At 39.5% G+C, this 22,854-nt stretch overlaps 1 protein-coding gene and 1 pseudogene across 1 annotated transcript in view; one reads left to right on the forward strand and one right to left on the reverse strand.

Moving 5' to 3' along the window:
- Positions 1-296: 296 nt before the first annotated feature.
- LOC150089104 (chorion peroxidase-like) overlaps positions 297-22,854 on the reverse strand; it is a 149,609-nt gene continuing 127,051 nt past the window's right edge. The window contains exons 10-13 of the mRNA XM_090371062.1: positions 14,083-14,637; positions 8,049-8,218; positions 6,470-6,575; positions 297-402 (exon numbers count right to left, since the gene is read on the reverse strand). Of these exons, the coding sequence (XP_090227188.1) occupies positions 312-402; positions 6,470-6,575; positions 8,049-8,218; positions 14,083-14,637 (922 nt within the window). The 3' untranslated portion in view covers positions 297-311. The remainder of the gene's footprint in view (positions 403-6,469; positions 6,576-8,048; positions 8,219-14,082; positions 14,638-22,854) is intronic.
- On the forward strand, positions 16,832-17,690 carry LOC150089105 (protein YIPF5 pseudogene; annotated as a pseudogene).

Consider the following 22,854-nt stretch of genomic DNA (forward strand, 5'->3'; position numbering starts at 1 on the left):
TTCAATATCTTATCACACTAGATTAAATTCAATTAAAAATGATTTTATTTTTTCAGAAAGTTTTTTAAAATACATCTTGGTATGATTATTAGAGTTGAATTACATCATATTACAATGCTTCGTGTCTAGATTGAAAATGAAGTTATTTTCTATTCACAGCATCACTTAAAATAAATGAAAATACATTATACTCAAACAGGGAAGAAAAAAAAAAGAAAAAAAGATATTAATGTTAAGGAAATTTTACAGACGTATACCATTCAAAATATATGTAACATATATCGAAACATCTAAATCCTGTGATCTGCATTTCAGCCAATTGCCATATTTTGGATTACGTTCGTAGTATCTTTCCATGGGCTGAAGTCCATGCTGCCAATTTTGCTGCAAGGCACCATATTCCTGAAGAAATACAAATTAGGGCTTTCATTTTGACAATACCCCAATAATTTTTTAATATCGTTATTAAAATGAATATTTTAACTAATGAATGTGTTATTAAAATGAATATTTTAACTAATGAATGTGTTATTAAAATGAATATTAACTAGGGGAATTTCCCCCCTGCTCGCTGTTCTCCCTTCTTTTGATAAAATAAAATAAAATACTTACAGTGGCTTTCGATCTGTGTGCGTCTCTTCCTGAGCTATGAATACATAAATACGTTACTATATCTATATAATATCGGTGTAGATACACCATAGACAACTCATAAAGAAAAACTCGATCAGAGTGTGAAAGGCATCATTTCATCTGTATCTCATATTGTGTTCATCCTCCATAACGAGTTACCAACTATTGTCCTACCTTAGGGCAATAGTTGGTAACTCGTTATGGAATTGAATAAATAATGCTTCACCAATAGAGAAGACTATTGTCACTTAATCTCGATGGGCGCTATCACCCAGTTGGCACCGTTTCAAAGCTAGTTAGCTTTTCATTGGTGGATGCCTTTCACACTACTTTAAGAGTTGTCTCTGGTGTATCTACACCGATATTATATACCTATAGAATCTTAAACTCTTAAAATATTACGCTTTGTTGCATTTAGTGTATTCAAATAAATACAGTAGGTTACATTTTTTAGCATTAAATCAGATCACACACCAACCATAAGAGTATGTATTTACTGTAACTAAAATATTTACATATTAAAATAAATAAATAAATATTTACAAAAACTGCTATTATATTAAATTAAATTATATACATATAAAACATTCAAACCGTGATAAAATCCTTGAAATAAAATACACTAAAATAAACCGGATTAAAACGATAAAAATCTCTGGAGTTTTCGGAGGCATCCGCCTCCTTCTTCAGCAGTAACAAAACTTCCTGCAGCACGTCCATATATAACAGGCTCACGGTACCTATACACGTGGTGCAGTCGGCGCATGGTCTGAACTGGAAGCGGAAATAGCTCGGGAACGTGTTAAGCAAAACCATTCATCCGTACTTAGGATGATAGTTTCAAACAGAGGATGCATACGCATACCTCTGTCCCTATTCATAATATTGTGGTCGGATGAACAGATTCGTAGGCTCTCGAGCCATTTACGGTTCCAGAACCCATGCGCTCGGTCCAAGATATAATTTAATTTAATATAATAGCAGTTTTTGTAAATATTTATTTATTTATTTTAATATGTAAATATTTTAGTTACAGTAAATACTTACTCTTATGGTTGGTGTGTGATCTGATTTAATGCTAAAATATGAATTTTCCCAACCTCAGAGGCCTTTTTCAGGAAACAGTAGGTTACATATGGAAATCAAGAATGGTACCGAGTGGTCAGGTTAGATAAATATAGCGCGTGACCCAACTTAAACAGAAGCTTGTTTTACTGTGTATTTTAGTATTTGTTACGTATTTCCACGTAACCCGCATCTTTCTTCTCCCATTGGCTGAATAAATATCACTAGGAGAAAGACGATTTTAATGTGTATAGAAAGATATTATTTTCATATTGATTAAACCCTAAGTGAATCGAGTTGAACTTTCCTTTATTGTGGCACTGATGAGACTATCTTTGTTGAGTGGATTAATTAAATTTATCGGTTGAGTGGATTAATTAAAATTATTTATGGTAACATTAGAAATAAAATCAGATTCTAAAATTCGGTTCAAGTGTCTACTATATTTAGCAATGCAGTACACACTTGATAATTTGAATTTTTGCATCTCACACTCTACTAATTTGCTCTCTAGTAATTTGAACTTACTAGGAATAATGCTTTAAAATTCTTGTTAACAGAAGAGACTGCTTCTACAGGGATGGGATACACTTAAATAGAAAGGGTGCAAGAATATTTCCTGATGCTATCGAGGCAGTGTTAGGTGGGTCAGAAAACTGCTAGTTTGGGGAGATTCACAGACTAAAAGATTAACTTTAGTCGCAGACAGAAGCAAAAGTCATTCTTGCACTGCTTCTATTGGAATGAGCAGCCTAAAAGGCAAGTCGCTGGGGATTTCAAGAGCTGCTGGGAGTCATCATGGAACAAGTAAACACATGGGCTGTGTTGGGGGTAACTTGATAATTTAAATACATTATAGCAAGAACTAGACAAAGTTTTTAACCCCAGGGGCTCACATCTGGTATGACCAGGGTCCTGAGCTGGATATCATCATTCTTCTCTTTCTTGGTGATTCCTTTCAACTTCTCTCTCTCTCTCTCTCTCTCTCTCTCTCTCTCTCTCTCTCTCTCTCTCTCTCTCTCTCTCTCTCTCTCTCTCTCTCAGGGTACTCGAAAACTTTTTTTTTGGTCGGTGCAGCATAAGCCTCAGGCTTTCTTGCACCATATGGCTAATAATGATAATAACTATTGGAGTTAACGAATAGGCGAAATAGGAGGCGCCATTTTCTTTTATATTCAGTCACTGCCTCTGTCATCAAATCTGCCGATCACTTTTTCAGTCAATTCTAATAGAGATAGAAGGCTGAAACTTTGTACATATTCTTAATTCGTTTGACAATGCATTCTATAAAAAATTTAGCTAAATCTATGAAGCGCATCTAAATCTATCAATCTGCATGTCCTATATACGTGACCCAGATTTCGGACCTTTTCCTCACTTAATTAGGATATTTTATATATAATTTTAATATGTTTCAAAAATATACTTTATATTTCAATTATAGCGCACAAAAAATTGAAAATAATTTTTTTCCTTTTCGCACACTTTAAATCAAATTCTTACCTTATGTATTGATTTAGGAATTTCACTCTTAACTTTCGTTTTAATTAGTACCCCATTTTGTCTTGGGGAATATAATTTCACAACTTTCTTTAATCAAGACAGATAGTACATTTGACATCAATTTCTGGACTAATGCTGGTCCCAAGGGTTAGCTACATTCATAAGGCTATTTCTTTCTCTGTATTTCTCTACCCTTGCCTTCCAAAATATCTCATACCTATATGTTAGACAATAACTAATAACAAATATCAAATTTCTCTCCTTTGCCTTTCTACATATGTTTAATTATACATTAATCAAAACCCAAAACTATCATCTGACTTATCTCTATATTTATGTATATATTTATATCTTTGTATAGCCTTCCCTTAACATCTTTCTAAACATTATACTAATCTGATATTAGAGTTCCAACAGTCCCTTATTTGTGAGGGAGAATACTATATAACTAGTCACTTACTTAATTTTACGAATCGGATTTCTCCGTTTTGGGGCCTTCAGCTTCTTGTCTGGGAGTGGCATCATCGTTTACCAACTGCATTCATCTCAGAACTTCAAGTTTCTCCATGGGCTGCAGTCTACGTCTGGACAGGGCAACATTGTGTCTTTTAGGAATTTATGGGCTCGTCTTCGATACTGCTACTTAACCTTCGGTTCAGCTATTCTGGCGGACTAGGAATTACAACTTTATCTTCTCAGCTCACTTATCTGCGTCTTGCCTTTATCACTGCCTTCAGATGATGGACTAGGGTTATTTCTTTCCTTGGCCTTTATCACTGCCTTCAGATGATGGACTAGGGTTATTTCTTTCCTTGGCCTTTATCACTGCCTTCAGATGATGGACTAGGGTTATTTCTTTCCTTGGCCTTTATCACTGCCTTCTTATGATGAGCTAGGGTTATTTTTCTCCTTACTCTACTTATTCTCACGCTGGCCACTTTCATTACCTTCCTATTACGGACAGGTTTATTTCTTCATACACTTCAGTCGTTTGCATACGGGCTACTACCCTTGCCTTTAGACGACGGACAGGCTTATTCTCCTTACACTTCATTTATCTGCATACGGGCCACTACCCTTGCCTTCCTCCGATGACGGACTAGACTTATTTGCATAAGGGCCACTACCCTTGCCTTCCGATGACGGATAGATTATTTGCATACTGGCCACTACCCTTGCCTTCCGATGACGGACTGACTCGACTGTTCTCTTCTATTATGAAACTCCACTAACTTTTCCTTAACTTACTTTCCACACACCCCCACATACTCAGCTCGGGGTTCTCACTGTTTCTAACTCATCTTCATAACCGCCCACATAAAGCTCAACTGCTGGATCTGACTTTTCTAACCCATCTTCATAACCACCACATAAAGCTCAACTGCTGGATCTGTGTTTAACTCACATTTTCATAACCACCCATATAACGCTCAACTGAGGGAACTGATCTTCGTTTTCCCCCTGCTCACTGACTTTTTGTTACTTTGAATTCGGCAATGCCCCTCATAATTCCTGCCCGCCTTTTTTCTGAGTTGACCCAATCTTCTCATTTTGTCAACTTTCATCATTTCCTATTCGTCCTTTAAAATTTCTCAAGCTGTATATTCAGAGCTCATTTTAATAAATTTCCAAATTTTTCCCAGGCAATCCGCCGCTTTGAAGTTCGCCGTCGCCTTCGCCACCCCTCGTTAAACTTAGAAGATTTATTTTACATGCTCTAACGACCTTGCCATCGCCGACAGTCAGACGCAAATACCTGGCTGATATCTCGGTGTCACCGGACAAAGGGATGTCCGACAATGGTCAGTCTACAACTCTTTGTCCTTCGGAGCCATAGTTATTCGCACCTGCACGCCAGTAATCTCTGCCATGGTGGGAACTGAAATGTACCCCTAATTGCTAATAGCTTACCGCTCCCTTCTCTAATTCAACCTTGTCTAATTTTCAATTCCTTGTGAGTGACCTAGAATAATATTAGTGACTGCTAATGTTTACTGTCTTATTTTGCTATTTCCTATGTTTTAAATAAATCTCACTTTTTTTTTCTAAAATAATAACATGTAAGATTTTACATCTTACAATATGTCTTCAAATGTGCTCGTGAAAGTTTTTATAAAAAATTAATGGAGCTTTTGACGCAAATATGATCGTCAGTGACACTCGTCGCAGAAAGAATCTGAGTATTTAAAAAACATCTGCGGTAATCTTAACATCACATCTGGTGCGCGAAAATTTTATTTCAGTCAAAGAGAGTAACGGACTGTTGGGAGAGACTCGCATCTGTTATTGTGGAGGTTCGAGATGATTTGGGGATGGGGTGTACAGATCGTTGGAGGGAAGGACAAATGACGCGGGCAGTTTTTTTCTTTTTTCATTCAATATAAGCTCGCTTCCTCGCATTGTTTGCCGCTATGAATACTAATATATGCGGAAACGTTGTATTAAAATTATATTCAAATTATCTTTCCATACGTTATATTTAAAAACACCATATATTTCCATATACAGTATTTTGTGTACCACGTGCATAATTAACGTGTACATTGTGATTTATGCACGAGATGTATGAAAAAATTAGATGTTTGAAATGATTTTCATCGTATTAAATATATTTTTAAGGCAGTCAAATTGTTTTTCCTTCTAAGCAATACAGCCACACCTTTTCTTTGGAAAAGCCTGATTTCGCTACCAAACCGGAGATCCCATTAGCGACAACAGGAACTTGCTAAAAAGCTGTTCGAGCCAAGTTTCTCAAGATGAGGTTTTCTTCACTATCTGAGGTTTTTTCATTCTGTAAAGCAGGCAGAGAGTCTATAACACATGCAATTACCAGACAATACCTTATTTGCAGCGAACCCCAGGGGTTCACATCTGGTGAGTATAGGCTTGGCACACCCAGGGTTCTCAGCTGGACATCATCCTTCTTCTCTTCCTTGGTGATTCCCTTTTATTTCTCTCTCTCTCTCTCTCTCTCTCTCTCTCTCTCTCTCTCTCCCTCTCCATAAATTCTCAGTTCAGAAATTTTTTGGCTGGTGCAGCATAAGCCTCAGGTTTTCTTGCACCATATGCACAATAATAATAATAATAAAGCATGTGGCTTCCTTGCAACTATTTGGCAAATACTATTACCATTATAGCTTTCGTTGCCTTGCCAATTCTTCCAAACAATGCAAACAAACCGTTAACTTTTAAACAAGTTTACAAAAGAAACCAATTTGGATTTCAAGAATTTTTTTTTTGTTGACTACAAACTATAAGGGTTACTTACTGTTGGCTCGGATCCAAAAAAACAGCCGGCATGATGTTCTCTATGTTGTCACCATTATTGCACATGACGAGGGCCAATGTGGTTTTCTTCAGCTCATTAAGTTGATCTGAAATGCAAAATACGCATCCTCAATTTTGTTACTCGCAGTGTGCACGCTAACAGAACACTGATAATAATGATAAAACCATCTAACTATGATTCTCCAGAACACTTGTTTCGTCTCTCCCTTCAAAAAATCTTGGGAGCATCCCTGAATACTTCCTCTTATATTTGCTAGAGTGAAGCCATTACATCGAGTTCTAACACGTATGGCAAGCTGGTGATAGTCGTGCCCATTGACATGTGGATATGCATTATGAGAGAAAATCCATACACGACCACAAGAAATGCAAGATCCACTTTCAGCTGTTGTGCTGATTTCTTGGCAGCAATAAAAGTTACATTGAAGTTGTCACATCCCCTTTCCACACAGTATAAATGGAAATTTCTGTTTTAGCTCCATTTTTGCTCCTAAATATGGAGGCTAGGCAAGCAAAGGCAGATTACGAGAAATCTTTGGCAAAGAATGTAAAGAAAAACAGTAAAGACTTCTTTACTTATGTAAACTTTAGAAGGAAGGGGATGAGTCAGATTGGTCCACTTGATATCAATGGTTCTGCTCAGGTAGATAGACGAGAAACACAAATAACAAACTGAATGAGTATTTTGTATCTACATTCACACATAAGGAATTCTGTACAGAAGTTGAGGACAGAACAAACTCTAACAGGGAGTTAAATGATTTTATAACAGAGCAAAGTAGAGGAGAAATTGTCGAAGTTAAACATAAGAAAGACACGTGGGGTGGATGGGATCTATCCACTTATATTAAAGGAGGCAGCAAAGGGTGTAAGCAGGCCCTTAGCCATGATTATGAGAGCAACCTTGGACTCAAGGGAGGTCCCCATGAACTGGAGATGTGAAATAAAAGATTTAAAATCTACCAAAAGAATCTGAAAACTCCTTGGTTTTTTTTTTTTTTTTTTAATGAAAACCTCAAACACGAAAGGTATCAAAACCTATAGTACTTAGTACCGTGCATGGGTTGAAGAAGTATGGGGGAGGCGGGGGATGCCGGAAACTTTGCTCTAGAGATTAAACATGGGTTTCACCACTTCAAGCCTCCAATAAGCAAAGTGGTGGTATTTCACCGGTTGATGAAAGTCATCTACCACCTACTATATTGAAGTCGAAATTTCTAACACATGGGACGCTTTTTTCTTTCTATTTATTGGGATCACCAAGAACACGGAGTGAAAAAAGCCATTAAAGTTCCTTTTGTCATTGATAAGATTTTAACCCAGGCCTTTTTCCACTTGGTGTGGGGAGGATGATGGTGACAATACCGTCACCGTTGTTAACAGGAAAGACTGCTTATACAGGGATGGGATACACTTAAATAGAAAGGGTGCAAGAATATTTGCTGATGCTATCGAGGCAGCCTTAGGTCGGTCCGAAAACTGCAAGTGCATATGCAAATGTTCTTACTCTTAGTAAGAACAGAGAGAGAGAGAGAGAGAGAGAGAGAGAAATCACTTGCCTGTCGTGAAAGAGTTTGACATTCCACCATGTGTGAAGAAGTGTCTGTCGCAATATTTCAGGTTTTTAAACTGCATGCCAATCATAGAAGCGCATAAGGGGCCGACCACTGCTCCTGGCAGAGGCGTTTCTGATATCATCCCACTGAACAGATCAATGTCATCCACGTGTCTGAAAAAGATTTGAACAATATGATTAGTCAATTGATGTATTCGGAACCACCGAAACATGTTTTTATACATTAGTTTTTAACCGTATTTAGAAATGAGGGATGCGAAAGCCATTGTGCTCTTCAACTCCAACGAGGATACCACCACTCCATTTCACCCCCGTCCCAGGGTTGAAAGAAGTGTCTATTCCGCTATCTTTCATTTCAAATAAATGCAGAAAAAGAAATCTTTCATTTCTTTTTCTGCATTTATTTAACATCGAGCGAGTCCTAATTGTTATTCGTCACCTTGTAAAAAAAAATTAAGCAGAAAGTGGGGTGGTACGTGGTGTTTTATCTTGAAGATAGCAGTTATGATACGGACACGCTGTTCTTGCACCGTTCAGAACTTATAGAAAAGTCTTATCGTCTCTCAAGCATGGGCGCCAGCAGCACGGTGCAAAAGTTTTGGATTTCAAAGAATACACGATGAAACATTAAAACGATATAAATTCTACAAAAAGAAAATTAATTCAAATAATTTATCGAAACAAGAACAAAATTAAAATAACTCTCGCAAAACGGAATTAGACCCGGTTAATTTTCGTCATTATCTTTGAATAAAAATTGCAATCTTTTCGGCTCCGCTGCGAATTTTGATGAAGTTGCGTTGTAAAATCTTCATTGCCAATGACGCCTTTTTCTTTCTCACTCTGCTCCAATTCGCTCAGTGTGGTGCGCAGTACTTTCTCCCACCGATCACGAAACGTTGACTCGTTGACTGTACACGTGAACAGCCAAACTCGACTTAATTAAGGTGTTGCGTGCGTTTGAAATTTGGCGAACAAAATATTTATTCTCGCAAGCGGCACCTCGCAGAATATGAAATAACCTTTCGCAAAACTAAGACAAATCATTTCACTAAGTTTAAATGACATATTCATACCTATATATTATTATATATATTATCATATAAATTAGAATAAGGTATAAAATAAAAATTATATAAAATTATTATATATATTCGTATATATAGTATATTCAATACTTAGAAAACTGTGAAACCAAAAAAAAAAGGAAAAGAATATAAGAGAAAAAGAGAAAAATCATACTACGACTTCACTTCACTGTAGATTGTAAGAGCACCAAAGAACGTCAAAAGTAACTGCAAAAGACACTGAATTAGCTGCACATTTCTTAGGCCCTCCAGGACAGTTGCCAGAGTTTAATGTCACCAGAGCACTCGATGAAGCTCCAGAGTACTCGATAAAGCAGTCTGGTTCGCCAAACTCTGGAAATTCCCGGTAGCAAAACACTTGAACTGACTGCGCAATGAGGGAAGCCTTGGCGGTAACATCAACAAAATGATCAATTCAAGTTTACAGACCTGCAATCTTTTCTGAAAGTGGAACTTTCAGCGTGTGCCTTACAATATTTCGTTTCGTAATAAAGAAGTACATATATTAACCACCACCCCTCCCCTCTTCGAACTTAAGTTCGATAATCAGGACCTCAACTAGTCAAGCATCCGGATATCCTAGTGAAGACTTCGATCTTTTCTTCGTATTCCGCATCCCTTTTCTAAATATCGTTTCCTTTCCACGTTTTCTTTTCAACGAGAAGCGGCAATTTTCTTCCATTCTCTTTCTTTTCCTTTTCGCCTCCATTATGCTCGTTACCTGACGTGGTCATAAAATATTCTCACGTAGCTCCACTTACCCGTGGAAGAAGGTATTCGAAAGCGATCGTCTCGCTGCAGGTCGGCCCTCCAACTACTTGCTTGTTTGTCGCTTCAAAAAGTTCTGTGCACCGGTTCTGATATGGATTGAGAAGTGGCAACTGAAGTTTAACCTTGACAAATGGAAAGTACTGCATATGGGTAGAAGTAACCCCAGAGAAACGTACCAACTGTGTGGTACTACACTTAAGGTGGTAGAAAATGAAAGAGACCTGGGGGTAATTTTGCATTCAGATATGAAGTTTTCTGAGCAATGCAAAGAGACAGGCTGCCAGGGCAGGTCATAGGGTTTTGTCAATGATATATAGGAATTTTGCTAGCAGGGAAGAGGAGGTGATTGTCCCTCTGTATAAGGCAATGGTCAGGCCAACGCACTGAGTACTGAGTACAGGTCAAGAGGCCTCATTTTAGGAAGGATGTAGATTTGCTTGAGCGTGTACAGAGAAGGGCAACAAGATTGGTGAGGGGAATGAAGGGATCCTCTTACCAAGACAGGCTTAAGTTCTGCAAATTGCAGTGGCTGGAGACTAGGCACCTGCGCGGTGATCTGATTGAGGTATATAAGGCCTTGAATGGGTTGAGCACGCTGAATTCTGATGGGATTCTTCCACTTGCTGAGATTAAGAACTTGAGGGATCTTAAACTCAAATCGAGGAAAAACAGTTGTAGAATAGATTGTGCGGAAATTTGCCTTTAGCCAGCGGGTGGTTAATTGCTGGAACAAACTTCCATCTGTCGTTGTGGAAGTTGATAGGTTGAATAAATTCAAGGAAAAACTGGACAAACTTTTAAAGGGAATGGATGTGTGTGTGTGTATAATGGTCTTTTTTTTTTTTTTTTTTTTTTTGGCTGATGCTACATAAGCTTGCTTTCTTGAATCACACACCACTACTACTACCTTTGGTTTTATTCCGTGTAATGGTGGCAGGTTTCATCAGTCCTGATTTCCTTTGTATGGATGTAACTTGAGAAAGAATTTCAGACGCATTTCCTTATCTCGTCTTTCTTATTTCTGCCTTTCTTGGTTGAGATGCTTCACTCGTGATTATGTAGTTATACGATTTATATTCAGTTTTTATGAAAGTTTTCATTCGGTATATTCGTAACGATATAAAGTAGAACAATTTCAATTACGCCGAATTACTTACTCCAAATCTCCTGTTCAGGACTATGGAGAGAGTGAACAGAGCAAAAGAAATCAAAATATGAAAGCGTTAAGAATGCAACTCTGGTAAATAACTGTGATTTAAAGCCAATTGGAGAGTAGTTTTTTTTTTTCAATATTTATTCTGAGAGCATCGGGGGTTTCTCCCAACCCTGCGTTGTTACTGTGTAGAATGCAATACTCTTTATAACACCAGAGTATGTGTTCTGTGAGGTATTAGTGTGGGGCAGGTTGTTCTTCTATCCACCAATCTCCAGTTTCCGTTATCGCTTCGGAGAGGCCATAAAAGGGAATAGCTCTGGCGAAGCGAACTCCTGGGTTCAGCAAAGTTCAGCGAACAGCCTAGGCTTCCAGGAAGAGCCCAGAAAAAAAAAATAATGATAAAATATAAAATAAATAATAAAAATAAATAAAATTTTATTGGAAAGGAAATAGGGGGAGATAGACAAAAGTGGGATAAAAGGTTGTTGTTGTTATTTGGTTTTTAGGAGCATTAGCAACTAAGGCCATATTGCTCCGGGATATGCGGTGGTCATTCCCTGACCTTTCCGCATCCTCCGTATTTGGTGGTGACGGGTTCGAAATCCGGTCTAATCAAGAAGCGTGTGCTACGCACTGCTGCTCCTTCCCACCTGGCTACGGAGGCGCCCAGGGATAAAAGGAAAAAGAGGAGGGGGCTGTAGCAAAGGAGCCTGCCTCATTGGAAAGGGATGAGAGTAAAAGGTTCCCTGGAACAGGATGCCCATTCTGGTCCGGGGAGAAGAGAAGTGAAAGAGGGTAGTGGGGTCAGACACCAGGAGAAAATGGGATAGAAGCCATCCAGGAAGGGGGGAGGAGGCACAACTAGCCCAGGTGGGAAGAATGAAAGAACATAGCGAAAGGGATCCCTATGGTATGGAGTCCGCATCAGCCACTGTAGTTCCACACTGGCCTGGGCTAGCCCAAGTGGCCAGTGTCAGCAACCCACACCATTCTGGCTAGGAAAAGCGAACAGCATGGTGTCAAAAGATGGCCGTTGCGCCTATAAGGTTCCCATGGCAATCCGCCTGTCCAGTGCAGAGGCTGGAATACAACATGCAATTAATATCATTCGCCCATAAATCACTCACACACCATTTTTATTTTGTATTTTTTTTTTTTTTTACATTTATGTTTTATAGTTTTTTTCCTCCATTTCAAAGACACATTTTTCTAGTTTTTACATTTTACAAATTCTTTATGCTTTTTTTTTTTTTTTTTTGCTCCATTCATCCATAATTCTCATTCACACTAGGGGGTATGCAGTCAATTTAAACCGAAGCAATATAATTAAGCAATTAAACAAGAAAATAATTTAAAGTAAACTCAAACTGATTGAATGACACGAAAAACATAATAATTGGGAGAATATTCATCTACATATCTAATCACACAATGAAACAAAAAACACACATTTATATGACTCGCATTTATACATACACATTCACATGTAAACGTACTCACATTTATATATACTAATGCTCACATTTATATATACTAATGCTCACATTTATATAACTAAAAATTAAACATAAACTTCCTATCATACTTTTACATTCTCCCTTCGACATTTATATATTCAACACATACAGCATCTCTCGCAATCATTCACTCATCCAGGCACACGCTCTTTCACCCTTTCATTCGCACAGCCCATTGCACTCAGACTCCACAGCCATTCGCTCAACAACACACTCACCCTCGTCCTTTACTTTCGCACTACCAATTTCACCCAAATTTCCACATTTACTCTTCTAGCACTCATCCTTTCTCACACATTCATCCCCAAGGTCAAAGATTATCATTCTCTCACCTTTCCTAGCATTTCCTTTCACATTCGCACCTTTATGATGGCTGGCGTGATCTCTTCGCCTTGCTTCTGGCAGCTATGTGAGTGGCACATCCCACCATCTGCCTTAAGAGGCACGAAATCCCTGAGGATGATAGCTGACAGACCGAAGATGGCCGACAGGTTCTTATCAGCCAGTGTTGCAGTCAATTCGCAGCTTATCACAAATGGGAATTGAATCTGATATACTTGTAGAAGATGATAAGCTTATGGAAGACAAACTGCGGTGTGCTTCGCACAACAGTTTTGTGTCAACAACTGTGTACGCAATTGTGTGTAATTATTTGAACGAGTACTTATCTCGCATAGGTTGTTTCAGTAGATGTGGTGTTAAGCTGAACGTTTTACTACAACTGACAGGACTCTTGACAGAAATGTAGTGATCAGACTTTCATTTTATATTTCAGCTTTTCTGTTATATTTTGGATATTCTTTTATGTAAATCCTCTGGCATTTTCTGCCGTGAAGGGAATTTGTCTCGTACCAATGTACTACTGTATTTATATTTGGTAGGTCATATAAAGATTCTTTCTTTCTTTCTTTTTTTTTTTCTTTACGTTCACTCATCCGTTTCGCTCCAGTTGTCATTCATTCACCCTCATTCATACTTTGGAACCTGCAGCCTACTGTGTTGTCCAGCTGAGAGTAACCCTGGCTGAATCTCTATACCAGTCTCTTTAAAGGCCTTGCCGCGAGTGTTGTCAAGTTGGAGAATTCAGTCTATCTTCGTTAGACGTGTGCTATGATGAGGGGGGGTCGTACCAGCAAATTGGCGGTGGTGGTGGTGGATCTGACCGTGTGCGCAAGCAGGAAGGTTTGTGCTGGAAACAGTGCTTTCCAGAACAAACTGAGCTAGACTGGATTGTGTGGCTTTCTCAAGTATTTTTAGGATGGTGCGGCATATGGATATGGGCCTGAAGTCTTTGGATTCCTTTTGGATTCTTCAATTTGGCCACCGTTCTCACGTAGTAGCGGTTCCATATCCAAATGCTTTAGGTCACAGAGTGTACGTAACAAAAAAGCGCGAAGAAATAAAAATTCGTAATGATAATAGTGTTTTTATAACTGACAATGTTTGCTTTGTGTTATTAGTCGAGAGTGCGTCTCGATCACTTACTTGTACGCTCTGTCAAGTTTTCTCAGTTTCTCCATTGATATCAGCGGGCTCAAGTCGTTCATGGAGGCGACGGGGTGATTGAATATTAGACGGACATAATCGGCGTAGGGGCGCAAACCGTGGTCTCTTCCTCTCTGGATATTCATTGCTGCCAGATCAAAGCCATCCCTAACCTGCGGGTTTTGAAAGAGGTGGTTCGTCACTTCGACATTCATAAATTCGTCGTACCTGTCAGAGCGGGACATCATGAAACCTCGCATGATGGCGTCCATCCGCCCCGCGTGAATTTCTCTCACGTTGAAGAAGTGATCGCGCATTGGGAGGTTTCGAAAGCGCCCGTCGCTCAGAACTTCGGTGATGTTTTCGTGGATGAGGGAATGTCCGAATCGGTAGGCCATGTCGAACTCGTTCGTGATGGTGGGGTCACACGTGGGGTCGTAACTCGAGTAGAAGGTCTTGGTGATTGAGAGGTCGAACACGTCCATGTACGGTCCGATCACTTTGGGGAGATACTCTCGGTAAGTGATCACCTGAAGCTGGGCCGCCACAATCCTCCTGAAAGAGAAACAAAATTTAATTAGCAACCCTTCGATAAGCATTAATTTCGCGCGCATCACAGCGGTCCCTTTACATTCCTTTGTGGTTATTTTCTTTGGTCGTTTATTTTTTAAATTTACGTTGTCATTATTTTGATGTCTTTCTTTCGTTGATTGCCTCTTTAAAGTTGAACCATAGCGACTCGAAGACAAAGAGATGAAACCTTAGAGCTCTATGTGAAGTTGATCGGAGGTGCAAGTGATCCTTGATTTCTTTTAAATTCCTTTTGAACCTTACTCCTCCGAAAACTCTACTATCCACTCTCAAAGAGAAATACCATTTATTGCCATCTAACCACTTGATAATCCAGTTGGCAGCATAAAGGATCGATGTAAGTTGCACAGCAGTAAGCGACCCTTAACTGAGGACCCCTATTAATTCTTGCCAACGCCTATTCATGTTTCGAAGTTTGATAATTTTTAGGAGCAATCGATAATTATTATTTTTTTTCTAATATGCCCGTTGGTTCTTTTTGTGGTAGATTTTACGAGTTATTCGTTGGTAAAATGGACCACCGACCCACCTACAAATGACATCTCCCATTGCACAGAAGTGTCGCAAGAACTGGAGCAAAGGAGCCAGTCAACACGGTTGAAGATAGCAAACTTCTGCTTATTGCAAAGATGTTCACTGGCATTACATCAGAGTCCATTATTTTTGACTGGTCAATGGCATTCTCCCATGGCATTGGTCCCAACATTCATCCCGTTCCCCAACAGACTAACCATCTCAGACCATTCTCTGCCTAATCAAATGCTCACAGAAATCCAAGGGCTGCACCCAGTTTTTAAATAGCTTCTTTTATTATCGTTGGTGTTATTTCAATTTTTAAAAAAATTTTAGTGCATTTATGAAATAATATGAACGAAAATAATTTACATAAAAACAGAGGAGAACCTAACTTATTAGCATTATTAGCATTGGTAAAGGGAAATGATGCAAGAAAGCAAGCTTATTCAGCATCAGCCAAAAAAAAAAAAAAAACCCTTTCCATTTCACTCATCAATTCATTCCAAATGTTTGTCTAGTTCTGCCTTGAACTTATTTAAGTTGCTGACCTCCAATACAGCAGATGGAAGTTTGTTCCAACTACCAACCACCCGCTGGCTAAAGGCGAATTTCCGCACATCTATTCTACAATTGTTTTTCCGCAATTTGAATTTATGCCCTCTCAGGTGAGTAATGTGAGTAAGAGGAAGAGTCCCATTAGGATTGAGCTTGCTCAATACATTCAAGGCCTTATACATCTCAATTAGATCAGCTCGCAGGTGCCTAGTCTCCAGAAGCTGTAATTTGCATAACTTAAGCCTTTCTTCGTAACACCAATCCTTTGTACCACTCACCAATCTCGTTGCCCTTCTATGTACTCATTCCAGCAGCTCTACATCTTTCCTAAAATGAGCCGTCCAGACCTGTATACGGTACTCGAGGTGTCAAGTTATACAAGGGGACAATCACTCCCTTATCCCTGCTAGGAAAATTCCTGTATATCATTGACAAGACACCATGAGCTACTCTTCCAGCCTTTTTGCACTGCTCAGAAAACGTCATATCCGACTGCGTAATTTCCATCAGGCTCTTTTCATTCTCCACTACCCTGAGTGTAGTACCTGTTGCAGTAGTGTACTACTGCAACAGGATGTGGAAAAAGTTACTGTCATTAACAACCCTGCCAACTCCTTCCTCTTACTGCTTACTGTCATTAACAATCCTGCCAACCTTCGTATCGTCTGCAAAATTAGACAAAATTAGATGATATACCTTCATCAATATCATTGATAAATACTGAAAAAAAAAAACAATGGGCACAACACCGAACCCTGGGGGATTCCACTAATTAGTTATTAGTGAAACATTCTTAATGGGACACTGTTAGCGGAATCCCCCAGGATTCCACTAACAGTGTCCATTGAAAACAACTCTCTGTCTTCTCTCACTCAACCATCGTTTTATCCATTGTAGCAACTTGCCCTTAATGCCATACTGCTCCAATTTGAACAGTAGTCTTCCATTTGCCAAAGTGTGGTCTAACCATTACCTTATACAAGAGGACAATGAACCCTTTATCCCTGAGAGGAAAATTCCTGTATATCATTGACAAGATACCATGAGCTACTCTTGCAGCCTTTTTGCGCAGCTCAGATGAATTATTATGGTGGGTAAGCTGATGATGTGGTTATGATGTATTGGTTTGTATATAAAGTTCAATAGGAATATTTTAATTTTAATTTTACATAATCAAGGCTATTATGGTGCCAATTACGCATGGGGCAATTAAAATACAGGTGGATATAGCTATGATTTTGGTTTTTCTGAATATGGTGCTGATCCCCAATTTGGTACATTTGACTATAACATGTCATCCCAAAATACCAGTGGATACGCTGTCGCACCAGGTCCTTATTTCGCATCGCCATCTTCAACATATATTCTGGTAGTATTCTCACACCAGATACAGCTTCTCCATTCAGTGGCACTAGTGATGACCTTGAAGAGGAACCTCCATTATTAGAAGAGCTGGGCATTAATTTTTGACCACATACTACAAAAAACTTTTACAGTATTGAATTCTTTTAAGGAACCCAATGCTGAAATACTTCAAGAAACTGATTTAGCTGGACCCCTCGTGTTATGTTTGACGTTTGGAAGTTTTCTTTTGTTAAGTGGAAAAACGCAATTCGGATATATTTATGGTATTGGTGTTTCGCAATGTGTGCATTGCTGATTTTAATGAGTGGTTCTAGAGTTTCAGTTGGCTGCACCATTAGTGTTTTAGGTTACTGCCTGCTTCCTATGGTGGAAGCAGCAGTAACCTAGTTTCAGGAACCTCAATACTTTTGTTTCTTAAAGGTACTTTGAGGACAGTTGTCGCCATACTTGTAGTTTTGTGGTGTTCTTTATCTGCTTCAAAACTATTTGTAACAGCTTTGACAATGGATCATCAACAGCCATTAGTGGCATATCCACGTGCTTTGCTGTATGGTGTATTTGCACTTTTAACTATTTCCTGATTTTTAAAACAATTTTGTTTAATTGTGTAAAGCGATACGAGGGAAAGCATTTATATTTCAGAAAAATTATGAGATAACTTATCTGTTTAATCTATATTCGAGTGCTCTGTTATGAACTAAGATGAATGAACTGTAAATTAATATGACGACAAATGCATATGATATAAAAATAATAAAAAATAAACACCTTAAATGAATATTTAATAAATTGTACTACTGTTTGTGAATATTAAAAAAAAATGGTTTCAGTATAAACTGCTCTGAAATTTACTTTAAAAATAAAAGTAGTTAGAATATGAAAAAAAAACAAAAAAAACCCAATAAGGCATGCAGAAAGACTATTTGCCAACAAACAACTGAGTTGCAACACTACCAGCTAGAACCCACCACAGTCTTTTAGCACTCTGAGTTATGCTGTCATCACGACATTCCAGTGCGAAGTTAATAAATTTTAGAGTTGCGAATGCTCCTCTACAAAGACATTCCGAAACGAAGAACTAAATTTTTATACTAATACACATTTCCTTTATTACTAAACTGCAAATATTTTTGTAAATTTATCCTCTGCATTGTAAATAAACCCCTCTGGCTTGCACACCGGACACGGGGCGATGCGATTGTATCTTGCAGTCAACTGAAAAATAAATAAATAAGTATCAGAAGCTTTCTAAAATCCAAGTATATGATATCAAAATTATTATTTGCATCCAGTTCCTTTGTGACCACATCACAATATCCAATGAAATTGGTCAGACAAGATATCCCCTTAACAAACCCATGCTGTGTCCAACCATAATTGTAGTATTGTCTAGATGATCCTGCATCGCTTCCTTAACCAGTGACTTTATTATTTCCCTGAAACAGAAGTTAAACAGGTCTGCAATTATCCCCCTTTGATCCCACTTTGTGAATTAGGGACAAATTTGCAAATCTCCAGTCCATGGGGACCTTCCCTGATTCCAAGGAAGATTTCGTAATTATGGCCAAGGGTTTGCTTACTTCCTTTGCTGCCTCCTTTAATATAACTGTATAGATACCATCCACCCCAGGTGCCTTCCTTATGTTTAACTTCAACAATTTATCCTCCACTTTGCCCTCAGTTATTACAAAATCACTTAGTTCCCTGTTAGAGTTAGATAAACTTCTGGCATTCCAATAGTCAAACCATTTATGTTAAGCGGACCAATCTGATTCATCCCCTTCCTTCTAGAGTTTACATAAGTAAAGAACTCTTTGATGTTTTTCTTTGGATCCCTTGCCAAAGATTTCTCGCAATCTGCCTTCGCCTGCCTAACCTCCTTTGTGACTTGGTTACAGACCAACTTGTATCTATCATAGGCTTCTCTGTCACCTGTTATTTTATATGTATCTCATGAATTTTTCTTCTCTGCCACATGTCTCATTAGTTCATCTGACATCCATTTAGGTCTAAACCTTGAACAATATTTCTTAGTTGGTATGAAAAGACTAGTAGCTTCCAAGATAAATTTTTTGAAGCTTCCTATTTTGAATTTGCTGTTGGTAACATCATCAGTTGGTTCCACCGTATAGAATTTAAATACTGTCTCAGACCACTGTAGTCACCTTTACGAAAGCAATAAACTTCCCTTTATCCCCATCAGTTTGTCGCCAATGCTCCTAAACCCAACAACAACCAACCAGCTTCTACAGGGATGAGATACACTTAAAGAGAAAGGGTAAAAGAATATTTGAGAGAGAGAGAGAGAGATAATCTTTAATGCCCTTCACGGCCAAAAAGCCAGGGGTTTACATTTTTACAACCTCCCGAAACTTCCGGGAAAATAGAACAATTAATTTACAAAAACAGGTAATTTTACAAAAGAAAACATATTTTATACAAAGGAGAGAACTCCTTACGAGAGTTAGGTCTGATTGAGCTGACTTAACATCGAGATAAGAGCACCAGCTCAATCAGACAGGAACAGATGCAAGGTACACATGTCAATGCTGATTAGTCCTCCTAGACATAATTTTTTTCCTGTAAGTCCGGTCAACAGCGAATTTGTTCAGGTCGGCGTCAAGTGCCTGGGTTTGCTTGAACATCTGCTGAGGGAGGAACCTGTCCGAGAGATGGAGTCGCGCTGAATGCGAGTAGAGCTCGGGATTGGCCCTAAGGGCAGCAGGGGGGATCCTCCAGCCACAGGTATCCCAGAATGAAGGTGTTGCGATTATGCCTGTTATCATCTTGACTGTTGCTAGGAGGCGTTGGTCTTCGACTAAGGTGAGAAGCCGTGGAATCCCGAGAGAGTTGGCGAGCTGCGTGGTATGAATCAGAGCTGGAAGGTTGTGCTTCCTGTTGGCCCACTTTAGGAGCCAGAATTCTGTGGCAAAGAGTGGTTTCTTTATTGATGGTGCCGCTGACGCCCAAATTTCAGCAGCATAGAGTAAAGGTGGAAAGATGATTGCTCTTATGTACCTCACGGTTGTCTTTTTATCTCTGATATGAAGGAGATGCTGTTTTGCTATCCACCGGAGTCTTGAAGAACGTGTGAGGAGCATGTCTATGTGGGCGTTGAATCGAAGTTTGGAGTCGAATACAACGCCCAGATCACGATGGCTGGATGCAATTGGGATGAGGGTGTTGCCGACCGAAGGCTGGAGAGAAGAAGGAGTTTGCTTCAATGAATACACCATGAATTCGGACTTAGCAGGATTGATCTTGAGCCCGAACTGGCAGAGGTAAGATGTGACTGCAGTGAGAGTGTTGTTAATTTCCGTTTTTACCAGATCAAGGTCTTGACCAGGTATGATGGGAGTAAGTATCTTGATATCATCTGCATAGCTCAGTAGACATCGAGAATGTGCAACCAGTGGGAAGATAATAGATGAGAACAGAAGGCCGGAAAGGACCCCTCCTTGTGGGACTCCTATGGTGACGGATCTAGTAAGGGTGCGATCTCCTGTATGAAGCTTTATAACTCTGTTATTCAGAAGAGAGGAGAGAAAGCGTAATATGTTCCCTGTGATCTGGAAGTGGCTTTCCAGGAGAGTGAGTAGTTGGTTTACTTGGACGGCATCAAATGCAGCCTCAATGTCTAAGTAAGTAACAGCTAGTTCGTGCCTTTTCTCGAATGCTGACAAGATAGTATTCGTTGTGGCTAGCAGATTTGTGATCGTTGATCTGTTTGGAAGGGAATAGTGAATTTGGGCTGGATTACTGGGCATGATCTGCTTGGTGAGGATCGGGAGTAAGGTCTTCTCCAGGAGCTTCAGCAGGCTGGAGGAGTTGGAGATGGGTCGGAAATGTTTAGGTTTCGATGGCGACTGAACTTTGGCTAAAGGTTTGATAAGATAGTTTTCCCATTGCTGTGGGAAAATCTGGTTCGAGAGTAACTGGTTGAAGATAATTAAAAGTGGCTGAATAATGTACGGACTTAGGCATTTGAGCATGAATTGGGGAACTCCATCATCACCAGTGGTTGACGAGGCAGGTAGAGAATTGATGGCGACGATCAGCTGTTGTTTTGTGATCTGAATGGTGTTCAACACTTCCTGCTGGGTGGGCTCTGTTAGTAGAGCCAGATCTGAGTTTGGCATAGGATTACGATTAAATCTTGTGACGAAATCGAGCCACAATTCAGGATCAAGTTGCAGAGGAAAATGATGGTTCACTTTCTTGTATGGAATTTTTCCTTTAGCCAGATCTCGGTTAACTTATAATTTGATTGCCTCAGATTTCATGCGATTAAATTGAGCCCGTGCCCTAGAATAAACGATGCGATCATTGACATTTTGCGACTGTTTCCATGTGCGATGGAGCTGTTGCTTCAGCTGGAAACTCATTTTGAGTTCTGAATTCCACCAAAGTCTTGTATATGGACTGATTGTGATTTTTTTAGAGGCGGCATATTTGGCAACCGTGTTGATCCAGTTTGTGAGAATGTTCACAGCTATTTCTGGGTCACAAGTCTCTAAGGCCACCCAGGGAATGAGAGAGGCGGCTCTGATGCACTTATCTACGTCAAGTAAGTTGGGGCTAGTGATGTCAACCTTTTTTGTTGTCCTTCTGGTTTCTAATTTGGGGGCTGGCAGATATGCAGTCACATGTATTGGGACATGATCAGAGTCGAATGACGTTTCTGCAATGTAATCAAGGGTGCAAGGGATAGAGGCTAGAACTAGATCTAAGAGGTTATTCCCCCTGGTTGGAGCTTCATTAATAAGTTGTAGATCAGCACATCTCAAGTGTGCCAGAAGATCCTTTTTCATATTAGATAGCTGAGGAGGTAAATTGAAATCACCACAAACTACGTGAGAAGCTGTGGGATGCAGCTGATTGATTATCCAGTTGGAAACTTCTAGGATGATTTGCGGGGAAGGCGTTGGAGGTATGTACACCACACAGAGGTCAAACGTCACGAAGTTGTATCTTAACGTAACGAGGATTGCTTCATAGTTAGGGGAGTTACTGGATTTATTATCCAATAGCTTGAAAGTGGATTTCTTGTAAAATATTGCGACGCCTCCACCCTTGCGTGCAATCCGAGATGTGAATACGACCCCATAATCAGCTGGGGCAGCTGCTGCTAGGAATTCTTCATCGTCATTGAGCCAGGTTTCGGTGATGGCGAGCAGGTCAAAATATCCGGGGAGCAGAATTTGCTCCACAGTGTCAAGCTTGTTCCTAAGACTACGCACATTTTGATAAAATATGGTGCAGGCAGGTACTGTAGGTACTTTGATACGGGCGGGTGGTCTCTGACATAGCACGACTCGATTCAGCGGGGTGTGTCTAGGACTGATGAGCACAGGGATCGGCATATTGGTGTTCCGTGTCTGTGGTGCTAGTTGCGGTAACGAGATCTGGGATTGCTATGAATCAGGGTACCATTGGTGGGAGTCCTTTCCATTACTTCTATATCGCTGCCCTTTATGCCCGAGATATGGCATAACAAGAGCTCCAGCAGGCCAGATGTCAGGAGTGAAGAGTGCTTCAAAATCTGCATCAGCTACATCGATCTTAAAGGAGGCGTAGGTGGGATATTTTGTGGATAGCTTGGTGACTCTACCATTCATTTTGAAAAAGAAGGTGTTCCACATCATCAGCTGTGGTAGCAGGGGAGAGCCTACTAATGAAGACATTACGGAATCGCTTGCTCATCATTCCAGTGTTCGCAATTTGCATCTTGCTGAAGTGCAAATT

Source organism: Mastigoproctus giganteus, chromosome 3, assembly GCF_048544385.1.
Source record: "Mastigoproctus giganteus isolate SK-2022 chromosome 3, ASM4854438v1, whole genome shotgun sequence".
Taxonomy (NCBI): Eukaryota; Metazoa; Arthropoda; class Arachnida; order Uropygi; family Thelyphonidae; genus Mastigoproctus; species Mastigoproctus giganteus.